Source organism: Phyllopteryx taeniolatus, chromosome 10 (genome assembly GCF_024500385.1).
Source record: "Phyllopteryx taeniolatus isolate TA_2022b chromosome 10, UOR_Ptae_1.2, whole genome shotgun sequence".
Taxonomy (NCBI): domain Eukaryota; kingdom Metazoa; phylum Chordata; class Actinopteri; order Syngnathiformes; family Syngnathidae; genus Phyllopteryx; species Phyllopteryx taeniolatus.
This window is the reverse complement of record NC_084511.1, coordinates 16,295,770-16,315,362: the sequence shown is the minus strand read 5'-3', so window position 1 is coordinate 16,315,362 and position 19,593 is coordinate 16,295,770. Positions and strand designations below refer to the sequence as shown.

The 19,593-nt window shown below is 40.0% G+C and overlaps 1 protein-coding gene across 3 annotated transcripts in view; it reads left to right on the top strand.

Annotated features, from left to right (window-relative positions):
• Positions 1-19,593, top strand: part of pdlim7 (PDZ and LIM domain 7) — a 47,462-nt gene that overhangs the window by 17,108 nt on the left and 10,761 nt on the right. For 2 of the 3 annotated variants that reach the window (XM_061787197.1, XM_061787196.1), the window contains exons 4-6: positions 4,980-5,007; positions 5,812-6,002; positions 19,374-19,426. In XM_061787197.1, the coding sequence (XP_061643181.1) occupies positions 4,980-5,007; positions 5,812-6,002; positions 19,374-19,426 (272 nt within the window). Of the gene's footprint in view, positions 1-4,979; positions 5,008-5,811; positions 6,003-7,966; positions 7,984-19,373; positions 19,427-19,593 lie in introns of all 3 variants that reach the window. The other variant, XM_061787198.1, reaches the window with a different exon arrangement.

The window sequence follows — 19,593 nt, the reverse complement described above, 5'->3', positions numbered from 1 at the left end:
CCGCACGGTGGACGACTGATTAGAGCGTCTGCCTCACAGTTCTGAGGACCGAGGTTCAATCCCCGGCCCCAACTGTGTGGAGTTTGCATGTTCTCCCCGTGCCTGTGTGGGTTTTCTCCGGGCACTCCGGTTTTCTCGCACATCCCAAAAACATGCATGGTAGGTTAATTGAAGACTCTAAATTGCCCATAGGTGTGACTGTGAGTGCAAGTGGTTGTTTGTTTATATGTGCCCTGCGATTGGCTGGCAACCAGTTCAGGGTGTACCCCGCCTCCTGCCCGATGATAGCTGGGATAGGCTCCAGCACTCCCGCGACCCTTGTGAGGATAAGCGTCTCAGAAAATGGATGGATATTATGGTGCCCTTAAAATATGTAGCAGTTCATTAGATGAACTCACCAATCACAAAATTAGACCTACAGAAGATAGTGAGATACAATTCAAAGCTATAGTATAGCAAACATTCTATACCGCTTATCTTCATTAGGGTTGCGGGTGTACTGGAGCCTATCCCAGCTGACTTGACATATAGACAAACAAACAACCATTTGCACTCACATCTAAGGACACTTTCACGTCTTCAGTTAACCTAACATACATTTTTTAGAAATATGGGAAGAAACCGGAGTACTTGGGAAAAACCCATGCAAGCACAGTGAGAGCATGCAAATTCCACACAGGAAGGCTGGAATCTCGATACGAACCCATGACCTGAACTGTGAGGCGATCGTGCTAACCAGTTGTCCACCTTTTCATCAAGATAGTAATGTTTAGTTTAAATAGAATTTTTTTTTAGAGAGGTGTTTATAGTATGGTTTTAGTTTGCAAGTCATAGTCAGGTGGGTACAGTGGCCTTTGTCCCTTCAAGACCTGGTTAATAAAAGTATACAGTATATAGATTAATGCACTTTCTTGAAGAACGAGCCAGAAAATGTTTTTATGTTTTCAGTAATTTTAATTAAAAGTGGTTGACCTTCATACAAGAGGCACTTAAGAATATCCCATTGAGATTCTGCCAAGAATTCCTGACTGATAAATTGTCTCTTCCGAGTGCAAAGCAAAACTTATTCATGGGGTGCTTAATTAAAAGTGGAAAAAACTCAGACCACCCACCCAAAGGAAGATGGACTGTTTTGAGGTTTGGATGAAATGAGAAAGTATTGACTTGTCAAGTCATAAACATGAGTTGGGGTGCTGTCAGGAGACTCATTTAGATTTTGTGATCCCCATAAGTTCAGAGGCTGTGATCACAGCTGTTGCGCCGCCAATTTCCCCCCCATCCAGCTCTCTTTGGGTTTGCTTGCCAACTCGCTGGGGCTGATATGTTCTGACAAATCTTTCACTATGTTGCCTATGATTTTCTCGATAGCAGAGCTAGAACTTCAAGTACAGTGGAACCTCGATTTTAACCGACTAATGGGGGTCGAGGGCACGGTCGTCTGTTAAATTGAAGCACTTTTTTTCAAGGCCTAAAAACACCCATATAGTACAAAATTATTGTTTTGTACTTTTTTTCGTGGCCTAAAAAGACCCAGTACAGTGCAGAATTATTGTAACTAAATATAACATGTAGAATCTGCAGTGCGTCTGCAGGAAATGTTTGTGCGGAAACATGGGCGCTCCAGAAAGCATAGTGCCGCCAGAGCGTTGAGGCAGAGATTTTGTGTCGACCTTTTTTTTTGTGGTCGACTTACCCGAGTTATTTGATTATTTTTAATTTTTTTCCCCCCGAGCCCTAGCTGAAAGCCTGGCTTTTGATCATTTTCGGTGGCCACAAGAACATGCTGTTATTTTTTTACCACCTCTTCTTGAGTGACTGGCTTGCAAATACCCTATAACCTACTATTGAGGAGCATAGCAGCCACTTTCCTGGCCTTATAAGTGCACAATAATTTGCTTGCCCTCCCAATTTACTATTGGTTGCCAGAAAGTCACATGCTTGTAAAGGGACACATACACACAGATACACACATCGCACTACTGCATGAGTCACACTATTATCTAAGGGGGATGCCATTGGGGTGCAACATCATCATAATTGTAGTACTAACAGACGTTGTCAACGGTCGTTTGAATGCAAAGTGGACACTATTTTAGACACTATTTTCTGTACATTACATCCGATATCCGTTAAATCGGGGTCGGTTAAACGAGGTTCCTCTATAGTTTCAAAGTCTTCTATACGTGCGCATACAATTCAAATATAGAAGTGATCGCCCTGCCAAAAGCCAAATGACTGTACAATGTCTACATTTATGACCATCATTGACCTACCCACAACAACATCAAGGAAGTACGGTTATGCAGATGACCTCGCCATCCTTTTCAACAAACCATCCCGGAAAGCTGTTGTAGTGACAATCGCTGCTGTCTGGCGTCCGGAGGCCCCTCCGAGCGGTTGTGGCACTAAACAGCCGCATACACTTTTTATGCCACAGGCCAGCCCTGTGGAACGCTAGATGACTGGTTAGCACATCTGCCTCACAGTTCTGAGGACCGGGGTTCAAATCCCCGCCCTGCCTGTGTGGCGTTTGCATGTTCTCTCCATGCCTGCGTGGGTTTTCTCCGGGCACTCCGGTTTCCTCCCCCATCCCCAAAACATGCATTGTAGGTTGATTAAAGACTCTAAATTGCGTGTAGGTTTGAGTGTGAACTGTTGTTTGTTTATATGTGCCCTGCGATTGGCTGACGACTAGTTCAGGGTGTACCCCTCCTCTCGCCCGAAGATAGCTGGGATAGGCTCCAGCACGCCTGCGACCCTAGTGAGGATAAGCGGTACAGAAAATGGATGGATGAATGGATGGGTCAGCCCTGGGGAAGAAGTTCGGAACCACCATGATACAGAGCTGTCCGTTGTAGTTTGCCCAGAGGCAACTGGTGAACTCTCAGACCATGAGAGACAAAATTCTCAGGTTGGAAGAGACAATGATTTAACTCTTTGGCATGACTACCAGATGTCATGCTTGGAGAAAACTAGCCACCTCTCACCTAGCCAAGTCCATCTCTACAGTCAAGCATGTTGGCGGCAACATCATACTGTAGGAAACACAGGCACTAGTACACTAGTCAGGAATCTTCCAGCAGGACAATGACCTTAAGCACACAGCCAAGATATCAAAGGAGTGGCTTCAGGACAGCTCTGTGAAGGTCCTTGAGTTGCCCGGTTGGAGCCCAGATTCGAATCTGATGGAACATCTCTGGAGAGATTTTAAAATGGCTATGCAACAATCCCCATCTACCTTGATGGAGCTTGAGAGGTGCTTCAAAGAGAGTGAAACTGCCCAAACATGGGTGTTGTGCCAATCCTTTGGCATCATATTAAAAAAAAAAATTGAGGCTGGAATTGCTGCCCTAGGTGCATCAACAAAATATTTAGCAAAGTCTGTAAATACATACAAAAAGGGGATTTATTTTTTATTTTTTATTTGTAATAATTTTGAAATAATATAAATGTTTTCATGTTCTTATTATAAGGTCTTGTATGTAGATTTTCTTTGGGGAAAAATTTATTTATTCGATTTTGGAATAGGGTTGTAACAATAAAATGTGAAAAAAGTGAAGCGTTACAAATACTTATTGGGTTTTCTGACTTGACGAGATTGAGCAGAGAAGGAAAAGGGCAGTAGTGCCTGTGAAAGTTAGATCAGGGTTCATACTTGTTGAGATGCAGCCAGCAATTCAAAGATCCAGCCTGTTAAATCAACATCTTGCCCTCTGCTATTGTTGTTATTATTAAAGAGGAAAAGAGGAACGTAAATGTTTCTGAAACAACATCAGTGATTATCTTTTTTGTTTTTTTTAAATAATAAATATTTATTCTGTTGAAATGTAAAAGCACAATGCTGTCAGTAGTTACATTTATGTGTGACAGTAAACCCAGTATAATTATGAAATTTAAAAACCAATGTCAATGATTATGTTTCATCTTAAAAACCAAAATAATTTTTTTGGAGCTAGGCTTGCCTCATGCAGTTGATTGAACTATGAAATGAGGTCAAATGATCTCATTGAGCGAGCGCGTTTGTTCTGTCTCACGGGTAAAACTCGGCCCAAGCAAACTCATTGCCCTGAAAAACACAAATCATCTCTGCATATTTTTCTCACGAGAGTTGAATAAAAACTTCAAGACAGCGATGACACATTTTTTCCACGATTAAAGCGTGGCTCATCAAATTATGGGTTAGGACTACGACAGCCAGCAAGCTCTAACTCTGTGAACGTCACTTTGATTTGTCGACATGTCGGTATGCTCTGCCCGCTGCTCACTATATCTGTTGTCATCCTGTCTTTAGCGCCTCTTTATCAGGGCTTGGACAGGCAGACATAAGCGGTTATTCATCCCTCATTGTTGCAGGAAGCAGCCATTGTGTGTGTGTCTACAGCCCCAAACAATGTGGGTGACTTACATGCAAGTTCATTCTTGCTGTAACCTGTTATAGCTTTGTGTTAGCGGTACTTTGAGTGAGGTACATTTGGATAAACTGACAACTTTTGCGCTCAACTCAGTGAAGACAAGGCAGAAATTTGCATTCTGGATTAAAGGTAAAATGTGATGAGTATTTGACTTTAGTGGGTGATTAAATGTGGACAACTGTATATAATGTATTACCATAGAACTTTCAGCAATTTTCTTAAACTCTTGCACAGTGGTCAAAATACACTCCCAAAATTTGCACATACTGTATGTTCTGTGATTTTAAAAAATGGGGATGACATTTGTTCAGGAAGGTTTAATCTCAGGGTGATAATAATTTTGTTTTAATTTAGTTCCACTTAAATATCCTTTTTAGATTATTTTCTTTATTCTGTCAATGAATCCAAAGTCACTACGGGATCATATAAGTGTTGTCGTTATACCATTAATCATTTTGGATTTATCGACGTAATACACATTGTCTCTGCTAAAATTGCTCTTTTGTGAAGGTGGGTTGAGTTGTATGGAAGTTGGACCTAACTCATGTTCCCATGGTTTCTCCACAGAGCTGTCAAAGTTGACGGTGAGCAGAAGGTAAGCCTGTATTCGTCTCAGTCATTTCCACTCACCACATATGCAGAAGCGGTTTGTTACATACTAAACTGCCTTGATTGAGACTTTATGTAATTGTTGCTCACATTTGACCGAAACTGTGTGTGGTGTCACTTTGGTTTTAAAGTAATGTGATTCGCCTGAGTCATCTGTCAAGCTCTGACAGGGTCCAGAGGCTGCGCATTAGCGAAGCATCAGCGCGCCACTGAATCACTTCACCGGATGGAGTGGCGTGAATGATGCTTTGGAATTTCCTTGCTTTTATTTGTTGCAATGCCTCACATATCCCCTGATACCAGATTTAAAGTGATTGTGACACATTCAGTTTTGCTCTCGCGTCTCTTAAGAGCCACTTGGCCTGCTGATTACAGTTTGAAAAGCACAGTGGTGTCATGAACTGCCTTGTGCTACGCTCTGTTATTAGAACAGCAGCTGGGACGTCATACTTCCACAAAGTCAATGCTGCTTTTTAGTGGCTGTCCTTTCTCAGTCCATCTGGAAGGCTTTTTGTAAATCAATTTTATATGTGACCATTTCTCATGCTGACCACTTTTATTTTGTCATTTTAAAAGGATACTCAGGCAACACAAATAAGTAGCATGGTTCTTGAGCACATATTCTTTGCATAGGAAAAAGGCCTTCAGGCTTTGACTAGTTTATCATCTGTTTGGGGAAGCTATCAGGCTTCAAATAAAGTTCAGTAAAAGAATGTATTTGTGCTTGCCATATGTCTAACTGCATGTTGTGTGCTGTGCTGGATTGTCTCCTTCTCTCGCCACCACATAGGACTCACGCGCCGAGGCTAGTGTACAGCCCAAGTACTCCTTTGCCCCCAGCACCACCATTAACAAGATGGCGAGGCCTTTCTCAGCAGGGGGCGCTAGAGCAGGACCTGTCATAAAACCTGTGGCCTACTCACCTAAACTTAACACACCTCGCTCTCAGGGCCGTGCCAGTGTGCTGCAAACACAGAACGGGTAGGTGCAGCAACAGAAAAACATGCGTTCTTGTGAAAATGACCACAGTATCTGAAGTATTCTTTTGGTGAGCTTTTGCCCAATTACTCCAAACTCTGACACAACTACATTTTGTCTCATTTAGTTTGCCTCTCTTGGCCTCAAATGGAACTTATTTCCAGGAATCGCTATAGAAATGTAACATCACTTTTATGGGCCTCTGATCTGTCTTTGAATTTTATGTGTCGTCTCTTTGCAAATCTTAACTCGATGACATGATAAAAAATGTCCATTTTGCTGGGCTTTTAAACCAGTTTCTACAGATTTTTTTAAAGTTACAAACAATACTTATGGATGTATAGTTAATAATTTGAGCCCAATGGAAATTCTGTCACCCAATAGAACCTCAACCAAGGCAAAGTAATGTAATGGTGCTTGCTAGATGCAACAATATCCTTAAGAGGAATGAGCATTTGACTACACTTCCTTGATCCACTGTGGGCTAAATTAATGCATCAATCAATTAATCAATTAATTCTTTATTTTTATGGCAGACTATTTGCCTACTGTGTGCACCATTGAAATATCCACACATCCATTCTCTTTAGCACTTATCCTCACTAGGGTTAGGTTTGAAGCCGCGACATCCGATCTGTGAGACTAAGGACACTGCTTTTTTGCATCGATATCTGTATTTCATTTTTTTTTTATGACAGTTTCAACATTGTAACATTAAGTGCTTCATAACTAAGGAAAGTAAAACAGAACTACAGAAGAAAAGACAGTCAAGTGCTTGGTCTAACTAAACCCTTTCTAGAAAATGTAAACACAGCTGAACTAATGCAGAGATAATGACATGATAATGTTGCTGGCATGTTTGCTAACATGGCTAGCTTGGGTAAATACACTTTATTACTTTTCATCAGTCTGTGGTGTTACAATCAACAGATGGTAGAATCTTTCTTTGTATGTTCTGAACTCCTGTTTCAATGCCGGTGTTCTGTTAAGCAGAATAATGCTGCCCAAAAATGTTCAGCCAGGGCTTTTTAAGAATATACCTTATGTCATTGGGATCTTCTTTAGACAAACTACTGTAGTTGATAATATAGTTCCTGCTGGTTACAGTCAAGTATTGCACTCATTTTTGCCTAAATTGCGTCAAGACACAATTAACCAACAGTCAGTTCCACACGATCACAATAATTCTCAGCAATACATGAATTGTTTATTTTGGCCACCCCTAATTTTTAATGACACGCTGTCTCCTTGGTTACGCCTATCTAGTTGCTGGAATTTGGGTCATAGTAATCGTGCTACTTCATGTGGTGTAATCCTGTTGAACCAGCCTGACTCATAAATTTTACATAACTTTAAAACCTTGGTGCTAGATTATTTAAACAGTCTGTCTGACTGGATTGCTCCTCATGGTTGGTTGATGTGTGGCAGAATTTCATTCCGGTGGCCTCGGAGCGTAATGATAACACTTATGACTAGTTTTAATGAAGACATCACTGAATCTGTCTAAACCTTAACCATTTTGGATGATAGCCTATTATTCAAACATGTGCACTTTGCGTATAGAGCTCCGAGTTGTTGTTACAGACAGAATCACAGCACAAGAAAACATGAGAGTGACTGCAGCACTGCAGAAATCCTGTGTTTGGGCCAGCGCCAAATCCATTTACATAACTCTTGAAAAGCATTTGCGTACGTGGCTGAGAGGACCAGAATGATGAATGTTTTGTGCCAAATCATTGTGGCTCAGTGTGACAATAGGTAGGGCTGACAGGTGCACAATGCTGTCTTTCTCTCACAGAGCCCACTGACAATAAAAGCATGCCTCTGCTCAACTCTTTGCATGCTTGCTGCGTTCTGATGATGGTTCTGGTTATGCACAAACTATGTATTCCTTACACCCCAAAATGGTGCTCTGACTCCATTTTCTTTTCTCTTTTTGTTTTCCCTCTTTTGTTTTAACTGTGCAGATGGAGACTCTTGAAAAGTTAGTATATTCCTTCTCTCTCATCTCCTTCCTTAAAAGCATGGCATTTAGTCATTGGCCACAATAGTAGGTAAACGGGCACAATCCAATCTAATGACATCCAATACGAAAATTCTCCCTTTACAAATATAATGATGCTCAGTTTTGACTGATGCTGTCTGAGAGGTGTTAATTTAAAAATATGTTAATTTTAGGCAAACACTTTTTCACACCGCTGTACAATCATTTGAAATGGCAGAGGTCATTATACTGGAGCTCATTAGATTGTGTAGGTGTCCCTAATGTTATTGCTGAATGAGAGATTATAGATTTTCAGTCTTCACCAACACTATATGCATCCTTTGTGCCCTCGTTTTCATTATACATTAGTTACAGTGTTTCCCAACATTTATTGAGCGAAGGGACCCATTTTATATTAAAAAAATCTTTTGAAAAAAAATGAAAAAAATGTTACGTAAAATATGAATACTGAAATAATGAACTCGACTCAGTTTACTAAGAAATGTACATACAGAGTGTGAAATTTGGGCCTGTTTAATATAACACAAAGCTGATATACTTGTAGGAAGCAACAACTTAACCTGTGGTATAAATGGTAACATTTGGTTACATACATTTATTGTCCCTTCTGACATCTAATGGAAGAATATTAAATTATTTTACCTGTCACTATATGTCGCTGGCATAGATAGATGATATGTTTGTAATTAATAAATTATAATTTTTGGACAAATTAAGTAAAATTGGATAATTTCCCACGGCACCCCTGATGATCTGTCATGACACCCAGGGTGGGTTTCACTGCATTAGCATTTCAGACAGTCTGCTACCTTTTCCGAACTGCCATCTTATTATGCATGCAACACTTTTTATGTGCTATAGGAGAATAGTAGAATCTTTTCTCAACACAATATTACTACTATTTATGTCTATTTTTAGTTCATCGGCATCATTTCTCTCTGTCTACTGTTAAACTCATTATGGTATTTTTGGTCTTTTCTGTAGGGGCGAACCTACCTTCTATGATATGTGCCAATCATCCAAGTAAGGGGCCTGTGCATGTAGGTTGTTTTGTTAGTGTAGGTGTGGCTTAAGATAGTTACTCGGGTCAAATGTGTTTTAATTGAAAGCCTTTTGGGCCACATTCGTAACATTAATTTTTAGTTGTTCCATGGTAGGTTCACGATGTCCTGTGTTCACGATGACGTGATTATCTAGTAGTCGTGTGTAGGTGGTCCCTATTTTCTGTAATTAAGCATGCCTGCCGTGTGCCGCTGGTTATGTGTATGTTAGGCACAGCCTCAGGATGGAGAACATGCCTTGTTTTATCCCCAACGACCGCAGCAAGAAGAGGTTGATCCAGGACACAGAGGACTGGCAGCCTCGCACTGGTACCACCCAATCCCGCTCCTTCCGCATCCTGGCCCAGCTCACTGGCACTGACTTCAGTAAGTCTGGGACCAGGCCTGGCATGTTCACGTTGTAGTGATGGACTACTAGTGTGAGCGTGTGATGAATAGATTATTTGTTCTGGTGATGCTGGCACTCAGTAAGAGCAAACAAAAAGAAACAATATATTTGATTCATGACTGGAACTTTTCAGCCAGATCAACATCCACCCACAGTGCACTTTGATATCGCAAATCCATAATTATCCTCAATATTACTGCATTCCTTTACCTTCCAAAAACTCTTGTACCCAAATACTTAAGGACTGGAATTTTGGATAAAGCACTTAAAATTGTTTTTCAAGCCAGGCAAGCACGTACTGTATCTACTGTATTCACAGACACGCTATTGTGCGCTGTTCTTTTAAAGTATGTCTGTTATTATAAAATAAGATTTCAGGTCTTTATAATATAATGCGGTCTCTTTTTCATGGATAATCCAAAATAGATATTTTTTTTTTGCACATTTCTAAGGAGCTGGACAGACTTGAAATAAGGTCAATTACCATAATTTCTCGTGTATAATGCACATTTTTTTATCTCCCAAAAATGGTCAAAAGTCAACAGCCCGCATTATACATAGGTATGGGGCAAATGCAAAAAACGTTCACATTTTATAACTGTATGCCGCCATCTCGTGGTTATGAAAAAGCTATACACTTTCATTCCTATATGACAGGGGTACGTATGTATGGCTGCATATATGTATAGTTATGCTCATAAGTTTACATACCCTGGCAGAATTTGTGAAATTTGTTTTTCGAATATGACTGATGACTGAACAACAACCGTCATTGATTTCTTTATCGTTATGATTTGTTTAATGATAATGCTTTTCTGAAATGCTTGACCGTTTAATTTGAATCCCATTAAAATAAAATTAAATGTGTTTCGCCTGGGTAGTCAAATATATGAGCACAACTGTGTGTTTTCTAATTTACTAAATAAAAGTAGGGCTGTTAATTTCAAAATAAGAGCAAGTAAATTAAAAAAAGGATTACGTGTTAAAATAAAGTGCTAAACTTCAGAATACTTCTTTGAAAAAAACAAAACAAAATACAGATACTTCGTTTTGATCATATGGGTAGAAGCAAAATAATGCATTGTAAAAATGCATTATACATAGGCAGAAGGATTTTCCAGAATTTTGAGGTCAACTTTGGGGGTGCGTATTATACATGGGTGTGCATTATACATGGGGAAATTTTGGTAATTCCAAATTACTGTACTTTATTTTGACCTTGGAAAGTGTAAGAAACCTGCATAAAGGTAGTCTATTTCTCTAGAACTTTAGCTTTTAATAAAACAAACAAAAGTAGATTTATTGTTTATCTTTGATGGAGAGTGCACTCTGGGTTATTTTTAGAGTTGAAGTCAGTTGTCGACATTGTGCAGAGTTGGCTGTTTAATCTCTGACTGACACCATAGGAGGAATAAGAAGAACTCGAGCAGCTATAATCGGACCCTCGCACCCCGGCCCCGTTGGGGGAGTGGCAGTTTGAGGTCCTGGCACGTTCATGCAGCCCTATTGCAGATAACATTGTGACCTTGGCACAGTTCTGTGCTTTACTAAATGACATTCTAGTTATTTATGCTCATTATAAACATGGCAAAACAACCAACCTAACAGTGGGCCAAGACTTTGTACAATGCAAACCATTCATATCATATCAAATCCAGCAGTCCAACTTGAGATGAGGAACTCTCTCCTGTAATTCCCAAGTTGATCACAAGAAAAGCACAATCTTGTCCATTGACTGCCCCATTTTGTAGTAGGTGTGTGTCACCATCACTCATACGTTTGTGTTTCCTGGATCTCCCAGTGCAAGACCCAGATGATGAAACCATGAAGAGGGCCAGGTAAAGCCTATGCCTGGTTCATAGTGGTTGAGCAGTTGTTTTATTGTTGAGTTTATTATGCACGTGTACTTGTGTGTAAATTTCAGTTTGACCTTTCAGTGGGATTAACAGAATTATATAGTTGTAGTTGAATGTGCATGTTGCCCCAATCTGCAACTCCTCTGCTGTGTTTGTGCATTTCACTCATTTTGTCTCCCTTTTATTTCTCCTCCTTATAACATATTTCCTTTCTGTCCATCTGTCCCTCTCTTCCTGCCGGGCAGGGAAAAGTTCCTCACTGAGATTCAGAGCCCCCGCTATGCCCGTCTGAGGGATTGGCACCATGACAGGTCCGCTCGTGCCCTAAATATCAAATCCTGAGCCGCACCTCAAAGACCACGAAGATAGCCAATCATCCAGTGGAAGATAACTTTAAGACACAGGCGCGGCGGCGAAATAGAAGTTTGGGAGGAGGGGGAAAATAATCCAAAACTAGATGTAATGTAGCCAACGTGACATAGCTTACTTAACGTGGAATGTTGCACACTGAGCCAATTGTTAAGATCAGGGGGCCACTGTGTCTGGAGCCCTAGTTTCTATCTGACTGAGCTAGTGGGGGAAAACTTGTGGAGGAGAGGGTCTCTGCAGTGGGAAGTACCTTACCTGTTTGATTCTCCCCCACACTCACTCTTCTTACTTCTGAGTTTTCATTTTTGATCCTCTCATTTTGTTGTGTCTCCAAGCTGTATCTGATTCTTTTTTCCTTTGCTCTCATCAAAAATACAAAACATCTTACGAAACCATCATCTTGCCTCTCTCTTATTTCTTGCTTCCTTTTTTTAATGTTTCCATCTTTCATTATGCAAGTTGACATCTTTCCATCTCATTTTATGCCATTCAGTGCGGCCTCCTGGTGAGTTCACCTTGTATAGACTTGACTTAATGGGCCGACTGCTCACACTTCACTCTTTTGTTGCCTCAGTGAGAAAATAGTTTTGCAATTAGTCATAAAATCCCGAACAAACATGGATGAACATAAGTCATTGAACAAGTTCTTGTAAGAAACCACAGCCTTTAGTCTAACATTACCTCTGGAGCCAGAAAAAAATAATTGGAATATAAATTGTAGTACAATTTGAATTCTATTTTAATCCTCTTTGTTCATTCCATTGAGAGTTGCGGTGATCAAAGAGAACAGAGTCATTATAATGTTACTCAGTAGACAAATTGTTGTAAGTTTTAATAACAACACTTATTATTTTGTCAAAGGGGTTATCAATGAGCTAATGAGTAATTAATTTTGAAAGATCAAGTATTAATAAAATCATGGCACGTGCATCTGACATCTTGTTGAAAAAAAAGAAAAGCTTTCTGACATTGTACTTTGGAAGAATTACTGTATTTCAGTGGCAACATAATGCACTATTCTATTTATAATTTTATAACACTGATCAGAAAGCGGGAACACCAGACTTTATATACACGCCAAATATGATGATTTACAGGTGATGAAGCTGCCATAGCACATAACTCCATAATAATTTGTAGTATTGTATTGTATTGTAGCTCCATGACAATTTGTAGTATTGGACAGTTATTTCCTAACTAATTCAACTGCAGTCATGAGTAACATACTGTATTATTAACTGAGGAGCATATTATGAATGAAAAGCCTGTACCATGTTCAAATCTTGCCAAATTGGAAATCCAGTAACTTCCCTTTGTCTTTCAAATAAAGATAAAAAAAGCATGCCTTTTAATGCACAATGTTGAAGGTACACTTAGTCTAAACTAATTAATCAGATTGTCTCCAGGGGTCAATTGTCAAACTCATGTTGTGTAACTGTAGCTGTTCAACCATAGTTTAACTAGCAGTTGCTATTGGAAAGCCTTTTTTAAACTGGAAAAACAAGAGTGTTAAGTAACCTTTTCCATTCTTAACGGCCATTGAGGTGTAAAAATACATTGTAAAACAACCTGTCTTAAGTTATATGATAAATGACGAAGGCGTAATACTTTTTAACATTCTGTCATACAAATGTAAAGAGAAGTTAACCATTGTAAAGAAACTTCTGGGGATGATTTTTTCCCCTTCTCTCATGTTCCTTTTTCTCTTAACACACATTGTTGAGAATGGTCCTTTTTTTGAACCGTCTTTAAGAAAAAAAGCCATAAAAAGCAAAACAAACACACACAGAAAGAGATCCCAAAATGCAAATCTCATGCAAAGTCATGCATGACTGTGGTTCAAATTTAGGATTTTTTGTACATCCATCCATCCATTATCTGTACCGCTTTATCCTCACTAGTGTCGCGGGCGTGCTGGAGCCTATCCCAGCTATCTTTGGGCGAGACGCGGTGTACACCCTGAACTGGTCGCCAGCCAATCGCAGAGCACATAGAAACAAACAACCATTAACGCACACATTCACACCTAAGGGCTATTTAGAGACTTCAATCAACCCACCATGCATATTTTTGGGATGTGGGAGGAAACCGGAGTGCCCGGAGAAAACCCACGGAGGCACGGGGAGAACATGCAAACTCCACACAGGCGGGGCCGGGATTTGAACCCAGGTCCTCAGAACTGTGAGGCAGATGTGCTAACCAGTCGGTCACCGTGCCGCCCAATTTTTTTTACATTTAAAGGCATTTTTTTGTGCACCCATTTTGTATTTTCATAAAAACTAAGGAATGAGTGAAGCAGCCATTAGACATGCAGCCTATTTCAGAAGGTGTTGTCATGTTTACGTTTGTCGACCTCCATCACCTTTTGTTTGGAAGATGACGTGCTGTCTTTCTCCGTCTAAAAAGAAAATAGAAATCCTTTCTTTTCTCTCTGCTCAAGTCGACACTTTGCTCTGGGGATGAGGCCAAATTAAGAACAACCACAGTAGATGAAAAATCACAGGTGTAAAGAATGAACTGCAAATGTCAAGCTCTCCATGGCTTTTTACTCTGCAGCTTGCAATCGTGAACCTGCATCTTCCTCGTCGTGGGGATGGTTTGTCCCCATGTTGAAAGTGATGAAAATGTCAAGAAAACACACTTTTGGCCACTCCAGCTGGGAATAGACACGGTTGAGGATACACATGTACCCTTGCTGTAGGAATAAACGGACCTTCAGTCGGCCCAGTCAAGGTGGAGGGCGGCTGACCCTGGGTCTGGAGGTCAAACCAATTTAGACTATGTTCCTTCATTTGATCCTTAGTTCCCCTCCATCTCATCAGCTGTGTTCCATTTAACCTCCTTTCCATTACCAGACCTGCAAAGAGATTTATTATTCATTAATATTCTGAGTATACTGTGCAGAAAAAATAATTATTTGCTGTGCCTCTTTGAATGTGTTGTTTTGGATACAAACGTACAAGTATAATTGTCTGGCACACTTGATGCTAAAAAGACATACTGTGTGTGCGTGGTCAGGCTGAAGAGCTAAATTGATTTAGGGTAATCATTTGCTGGATTATCTTTTTTCTTTGCAAATGAGCCACGATTTCATCATTTGCAGTGGCTGAGTGTAGATGGCACTGTTGATGTTGTCAACACAATAGTCGCTTCAGGCGCTGGCATTTTTCCCCCAGAATGATGCATCTCCAGAGCACACTGTCTTCATGCAACTTGTTTTCGCTCCATCTCAGATTTAATTTGAAGATTTTCTGAATATAGTGACGCTTGCTGTGGGTAACAGGACTTTTAGATGCAGAAACAAGTCTTCATTTCCGCAGCTCAGCATATGCGTGCTGAAAGCCAAACTCCTCTGGATTAAAAATTTGACAGGACGCCACTGAACACGTCTGATGAGTTTCTTGTCTCTGAACTTCGTCTGTGAGTTATGGAAAACATTGAGGGTGTTCGGGTAGTGTTGCTATTATTCTTCAGCCTTTATCAATATCTTTACCATACACACAGTCTAATGTGTGATGCTAATTTTGATTCAGCTTCTGAGTCCCTTAATGTGTTTTACCAAGTGAGACTAAAACATCTTGTTGGCTTATTACCATCTCTGTACATCAAGTGATCCAAATAGAACTTGGCCTTGCTCCAAGTCGCATTTCTCAACCAGGACTGAGACAGATAGTGAGATAGGCACTAAGCCCCTGATGAACCTCACACCAGCAGGGATCCAGCACTGACCCACCAGAACGAGAGAGAAGACTGAGAGTGCAGAGTAATACAAATAAACAACCTGTTCATAATTGTCTTCCGAAACTGTGAACACACACGCACACACACACACACACACACACACACACAGACGCACACACACACACACACACACACACACACACACAAACCCTTGTTGGGAAAAGAACAACCAGCCCCACTAAAATCTGATCGGGGTACCACTTCAAATAGCAGCAGTTTGTCATTATAAATGCATAACAATTGTGTATCTCATCCATCTGTTACTTATTCAATAGTGACATAATGTGATTCAATACATTTTAATAATCATTGCCCAGATCTTGCAAAAGAGTGGATGCTTGTTCCATTGATATCAGTTCCAAATAGTCTTTAAGCCAGCAATCCATATTAAAACAATTTAACTGCCTCACCTTCCAATTGATTAGTATAATTCGCTTAACTGGAAGGATAGAGGCAGCACGGCGGTCAACTGGTTAGCACATCCGCCTCAAAGTTCTGAGGAGCCAGGTTCAAATCCGGCCTCCCCTCTGTGGAGTTTGCATGTTCTCCCCGTGCCTGTGTGGGTTTTCCGCGGGTACTCCGTTTTCTTCCCACATCCCGAAAACATGCATCGTAGGTTCATTGAAGACTCTAAATTGTCCGTAGGTGTGAATGTGAGTGCGAATGGTTGTTTGTTTAAATGTGCCCTGTGATTGGCTGGCAACCAGTTTAGGGTGTACCCCGCCTCTCACCCGAAGATAGCTGGGATAGGCTCCAGCATACCCGCGACCCTAGTGAGAATAAGCGGTACGGAAAATGGATGGACGAATGGATAAATCCACTCCGCAGTGGCGAGGGAACACTGTACAATGATTTGCAAATCATGTTCAACCTATATTTAATTGAATACACTACAAAGACAAGATATTTCATGTTCAAACTGATCAACTTTATTGTTTTTAGCAAATAATCATTAACTTAGAATTTTATGGCTGCAACACGTTCCAAAAAAGCTGGGACAGGTGGCAAAAAAGACTGAGAAAGTTGATGAATGCTCATCAAACACTTGTTCGGAACATCCCACAGGTGAACAGGCTAATTGGGAACAGGTGGGTGCCATGATTGGGTATAAAATGAGCTTCCCTGAATTGTTCAGTCATTCACAAGCAAAGATGGGGCGAGGTTCACCTCTTTGTGAACAAGTACGTGAGAAAATAGTCGAACATTTTAAGGACAATGTTCCTCAACGTACAATTGCAAGGAATTTAGGGATTTCATCATCTACGGTCCATAATATCATCAAAAGGTTCAGATAATCTGGAGAAATCACTGCATGTAAGGGGCAAGGCCGAAAACCAACATTGAATGTTCGATCCCTCAGGCGGCACTGCATCAAAAACCGACATCAATGTGTAAAGGATATCACTACATCCATAAGTGCAACTTGAAACTCTACTATGCAAAGCAAAAGCCATTTATCAACAACACCCAGAAACGCAGCTGGCTTCTCTGGGCCGGAGCTCATCTAAGCTGGACTGATGCAAAGTGGAAAAGTGTTCTGTGGTCCGATGAGTCCACATTTCAAATTGTTTTTGGAAATTGTGGATGTCGTGTCCTCCGGGCCAAAGAGGAAAAGAACCATCCTGGCTGTTATGGATACAAAGTTCCAAAGCCAGCATCTGTGATGATATCGGGCTGTGTTAGTGCCAATGGCACGGGTAACTTACACATCTGTGAAGGCACAATTAATGCTGAAAGGTACATACAGGTTTTGGAGAAACATATGCTGCCATCCAAGCAACGTCTTTTTCATGGACGCCCCTGCTTATTTCAGCAAGACAATGCCAAACCACATTCTGCACGTGTTACAACAGCGTGGCTTCGTAGTAAAAGAGTGCGGGTACTAGACTGGCCTGCCTGTAGTCCAGACCTGTCTCCCATTGAAAATGTGTGGCGCATTATGAAGTGTAAAATACGACAACGGAGACCCCGGACTGTTGAACAGCTGAGGCTGTACATCAAGCAAGAATGGGAAAGAATTCCACCTACAAAGCTTCAACAATTAGTGTCCTCAGTTCCCAAACGTTTATTGAATGTTGTTCAAAGAAAACGTGATGTAACACAGTGGCAAACATGACCCTGTCCCAGATTTTTTGGATCGTGTTGCAGCCATAAAATTCTAAGTTAATGACTATTTGCTAAAAACAATAAAGTTGCTCAGCTTGAACATTAAATATCTTGTCTTTGTAGTGTAGTCAATTAAATATAGGTTGAACATGATTTGCAAATCATTGTATTCTGTTTTTATTTATGTTTAACACAACGTCCCAACTTCATTTGAATTGGGGTTTTACAATATAACAGTATATATATATATATATATATATATATATATATATATATATATATATATATATATATATATATATATCTTAGAAACAATGCCACTCCCACAGACTGCATCCTGTAGTTTAATGTCAATCAGTTCATTGTTGGCTAACATTGTTTTGAAGTATGAGATTGTGCATGATGGTTTTCAACTGCAAATATTGGACTTCTTCAAATCAAATTTCACACTATGTTCATGAAAATGAAAAAATTCTACATTATTGACCTCTTTGACATAGTTCAGCAACATTGTTTCCCCGCCATTCATCATTGTTGATTGGTTTGCCAGTCATAAATATTTGTTTCCCCCTTTGCATAAAGGACAAGAGGGCCAGGATAATCCATTAATTTTAAATTGTCCATGTATTGCTTTAGCTATTTTACATGAAAATATTATCATTGGGGTTTTATACATTTATCATGTTTAGGGTGACACCAGAAAGAAGAAACATTTTTTCTGTTTTGAGTTATAATTTCCTGTTCCAGCTATCTCCTGCCACCCACATCCACATCATCTTCCATATAAGCATAATGGGTATACACCATTATATGATCATTAATATGACAAATCTGGTATCCCTAATCCACCCTTCCTCCTAGGAACAAACATTCTTTTTAGGCTAATTCTATGTTTTTTAAAAAATCTTTCCACTGGAACCTAGAAAATAATTTATTAATCTATTTGAAACATTTTTGAGGGATTTCTAAAGGGATAACGGAGATTTAAAAAAAGTTAATCTTGGGAGCACATTCATTATAAGCACCACTACCCTCAACCACAGTGATAATGATACGTTTGTCCATCTATGAAAATCATCCCGCACAGTCTTTAATAATTTGGGACCGTTCAACTTAAAAATTCTTTCAACTGGAAATGAGACGTTGACACCAAGATACGGCATAACTTCACTATTTCTACCCATTATGAAATGCTTTGTAAAATAATGAAGACAAATATACCATATAGCCTACTTGTAATCTAAACTCGATATTTATTTTTCTCCAGAGCTCTCAATGCCGAGAGGCACATTAGGCTGCAATTGCATTTTTTGTTATCTGTAGTTTTTTACGGGAGCAGATGATTGGCCTCCCGCCCAACCCCAGCACATGGTATTCCTAGGTTGTCTCCCATCCTAGTAATAGCCAGGACCAACACTGCTTAGCTTCCAAGATCAAACAAGATCAGGTGTTCTCAGGATAGCTCCTGGGGCGAAGTCTATAATACATCTGTCGAATTCAAGAAAACACAAAAGACAATCATGGTACAGTATGTTTGATTGCTGTAGAGTGTATATAAATTAGTAAATATCAGACTCTTTTAAAAAGTGCATAAAAGGATTGAAGAAAATAATCATTTAACTTTGGGTGAATGTTATTGTTTTTATTATTTTTTTGCCATTTACAGTACTTGTTTTATTTTTCAGCTGATTTTTCGCGATGAGTACCAATCACACTGTTCAAATTGAATGTTTAGGACCGTACAACCTAATACAAGGCAACCATGGCTGCTGACATCAACACAAACATGACGTATTCTTTTTGAGAGCTGTGTACTTTTTTCTTTAATTAGTCATCTTCTCTCCACAGTGTTGAGCCAACTCTGTCACCTGCCAAGGCTCAGACTGCCAATAAACCAGATGGTGAGTTTGTCTTTCGGTCCTGCTAATGAATTAAAGGAGCATGTAGGATGTGCTAATACATTTTTATTAACTGTCAGTACATCAGGATCAACAACAACTCCATGTTGCATTCAAGTGGCAACAGAAATTTGGACAGCGACCTTATATAACCACCCCCACCTTTGATT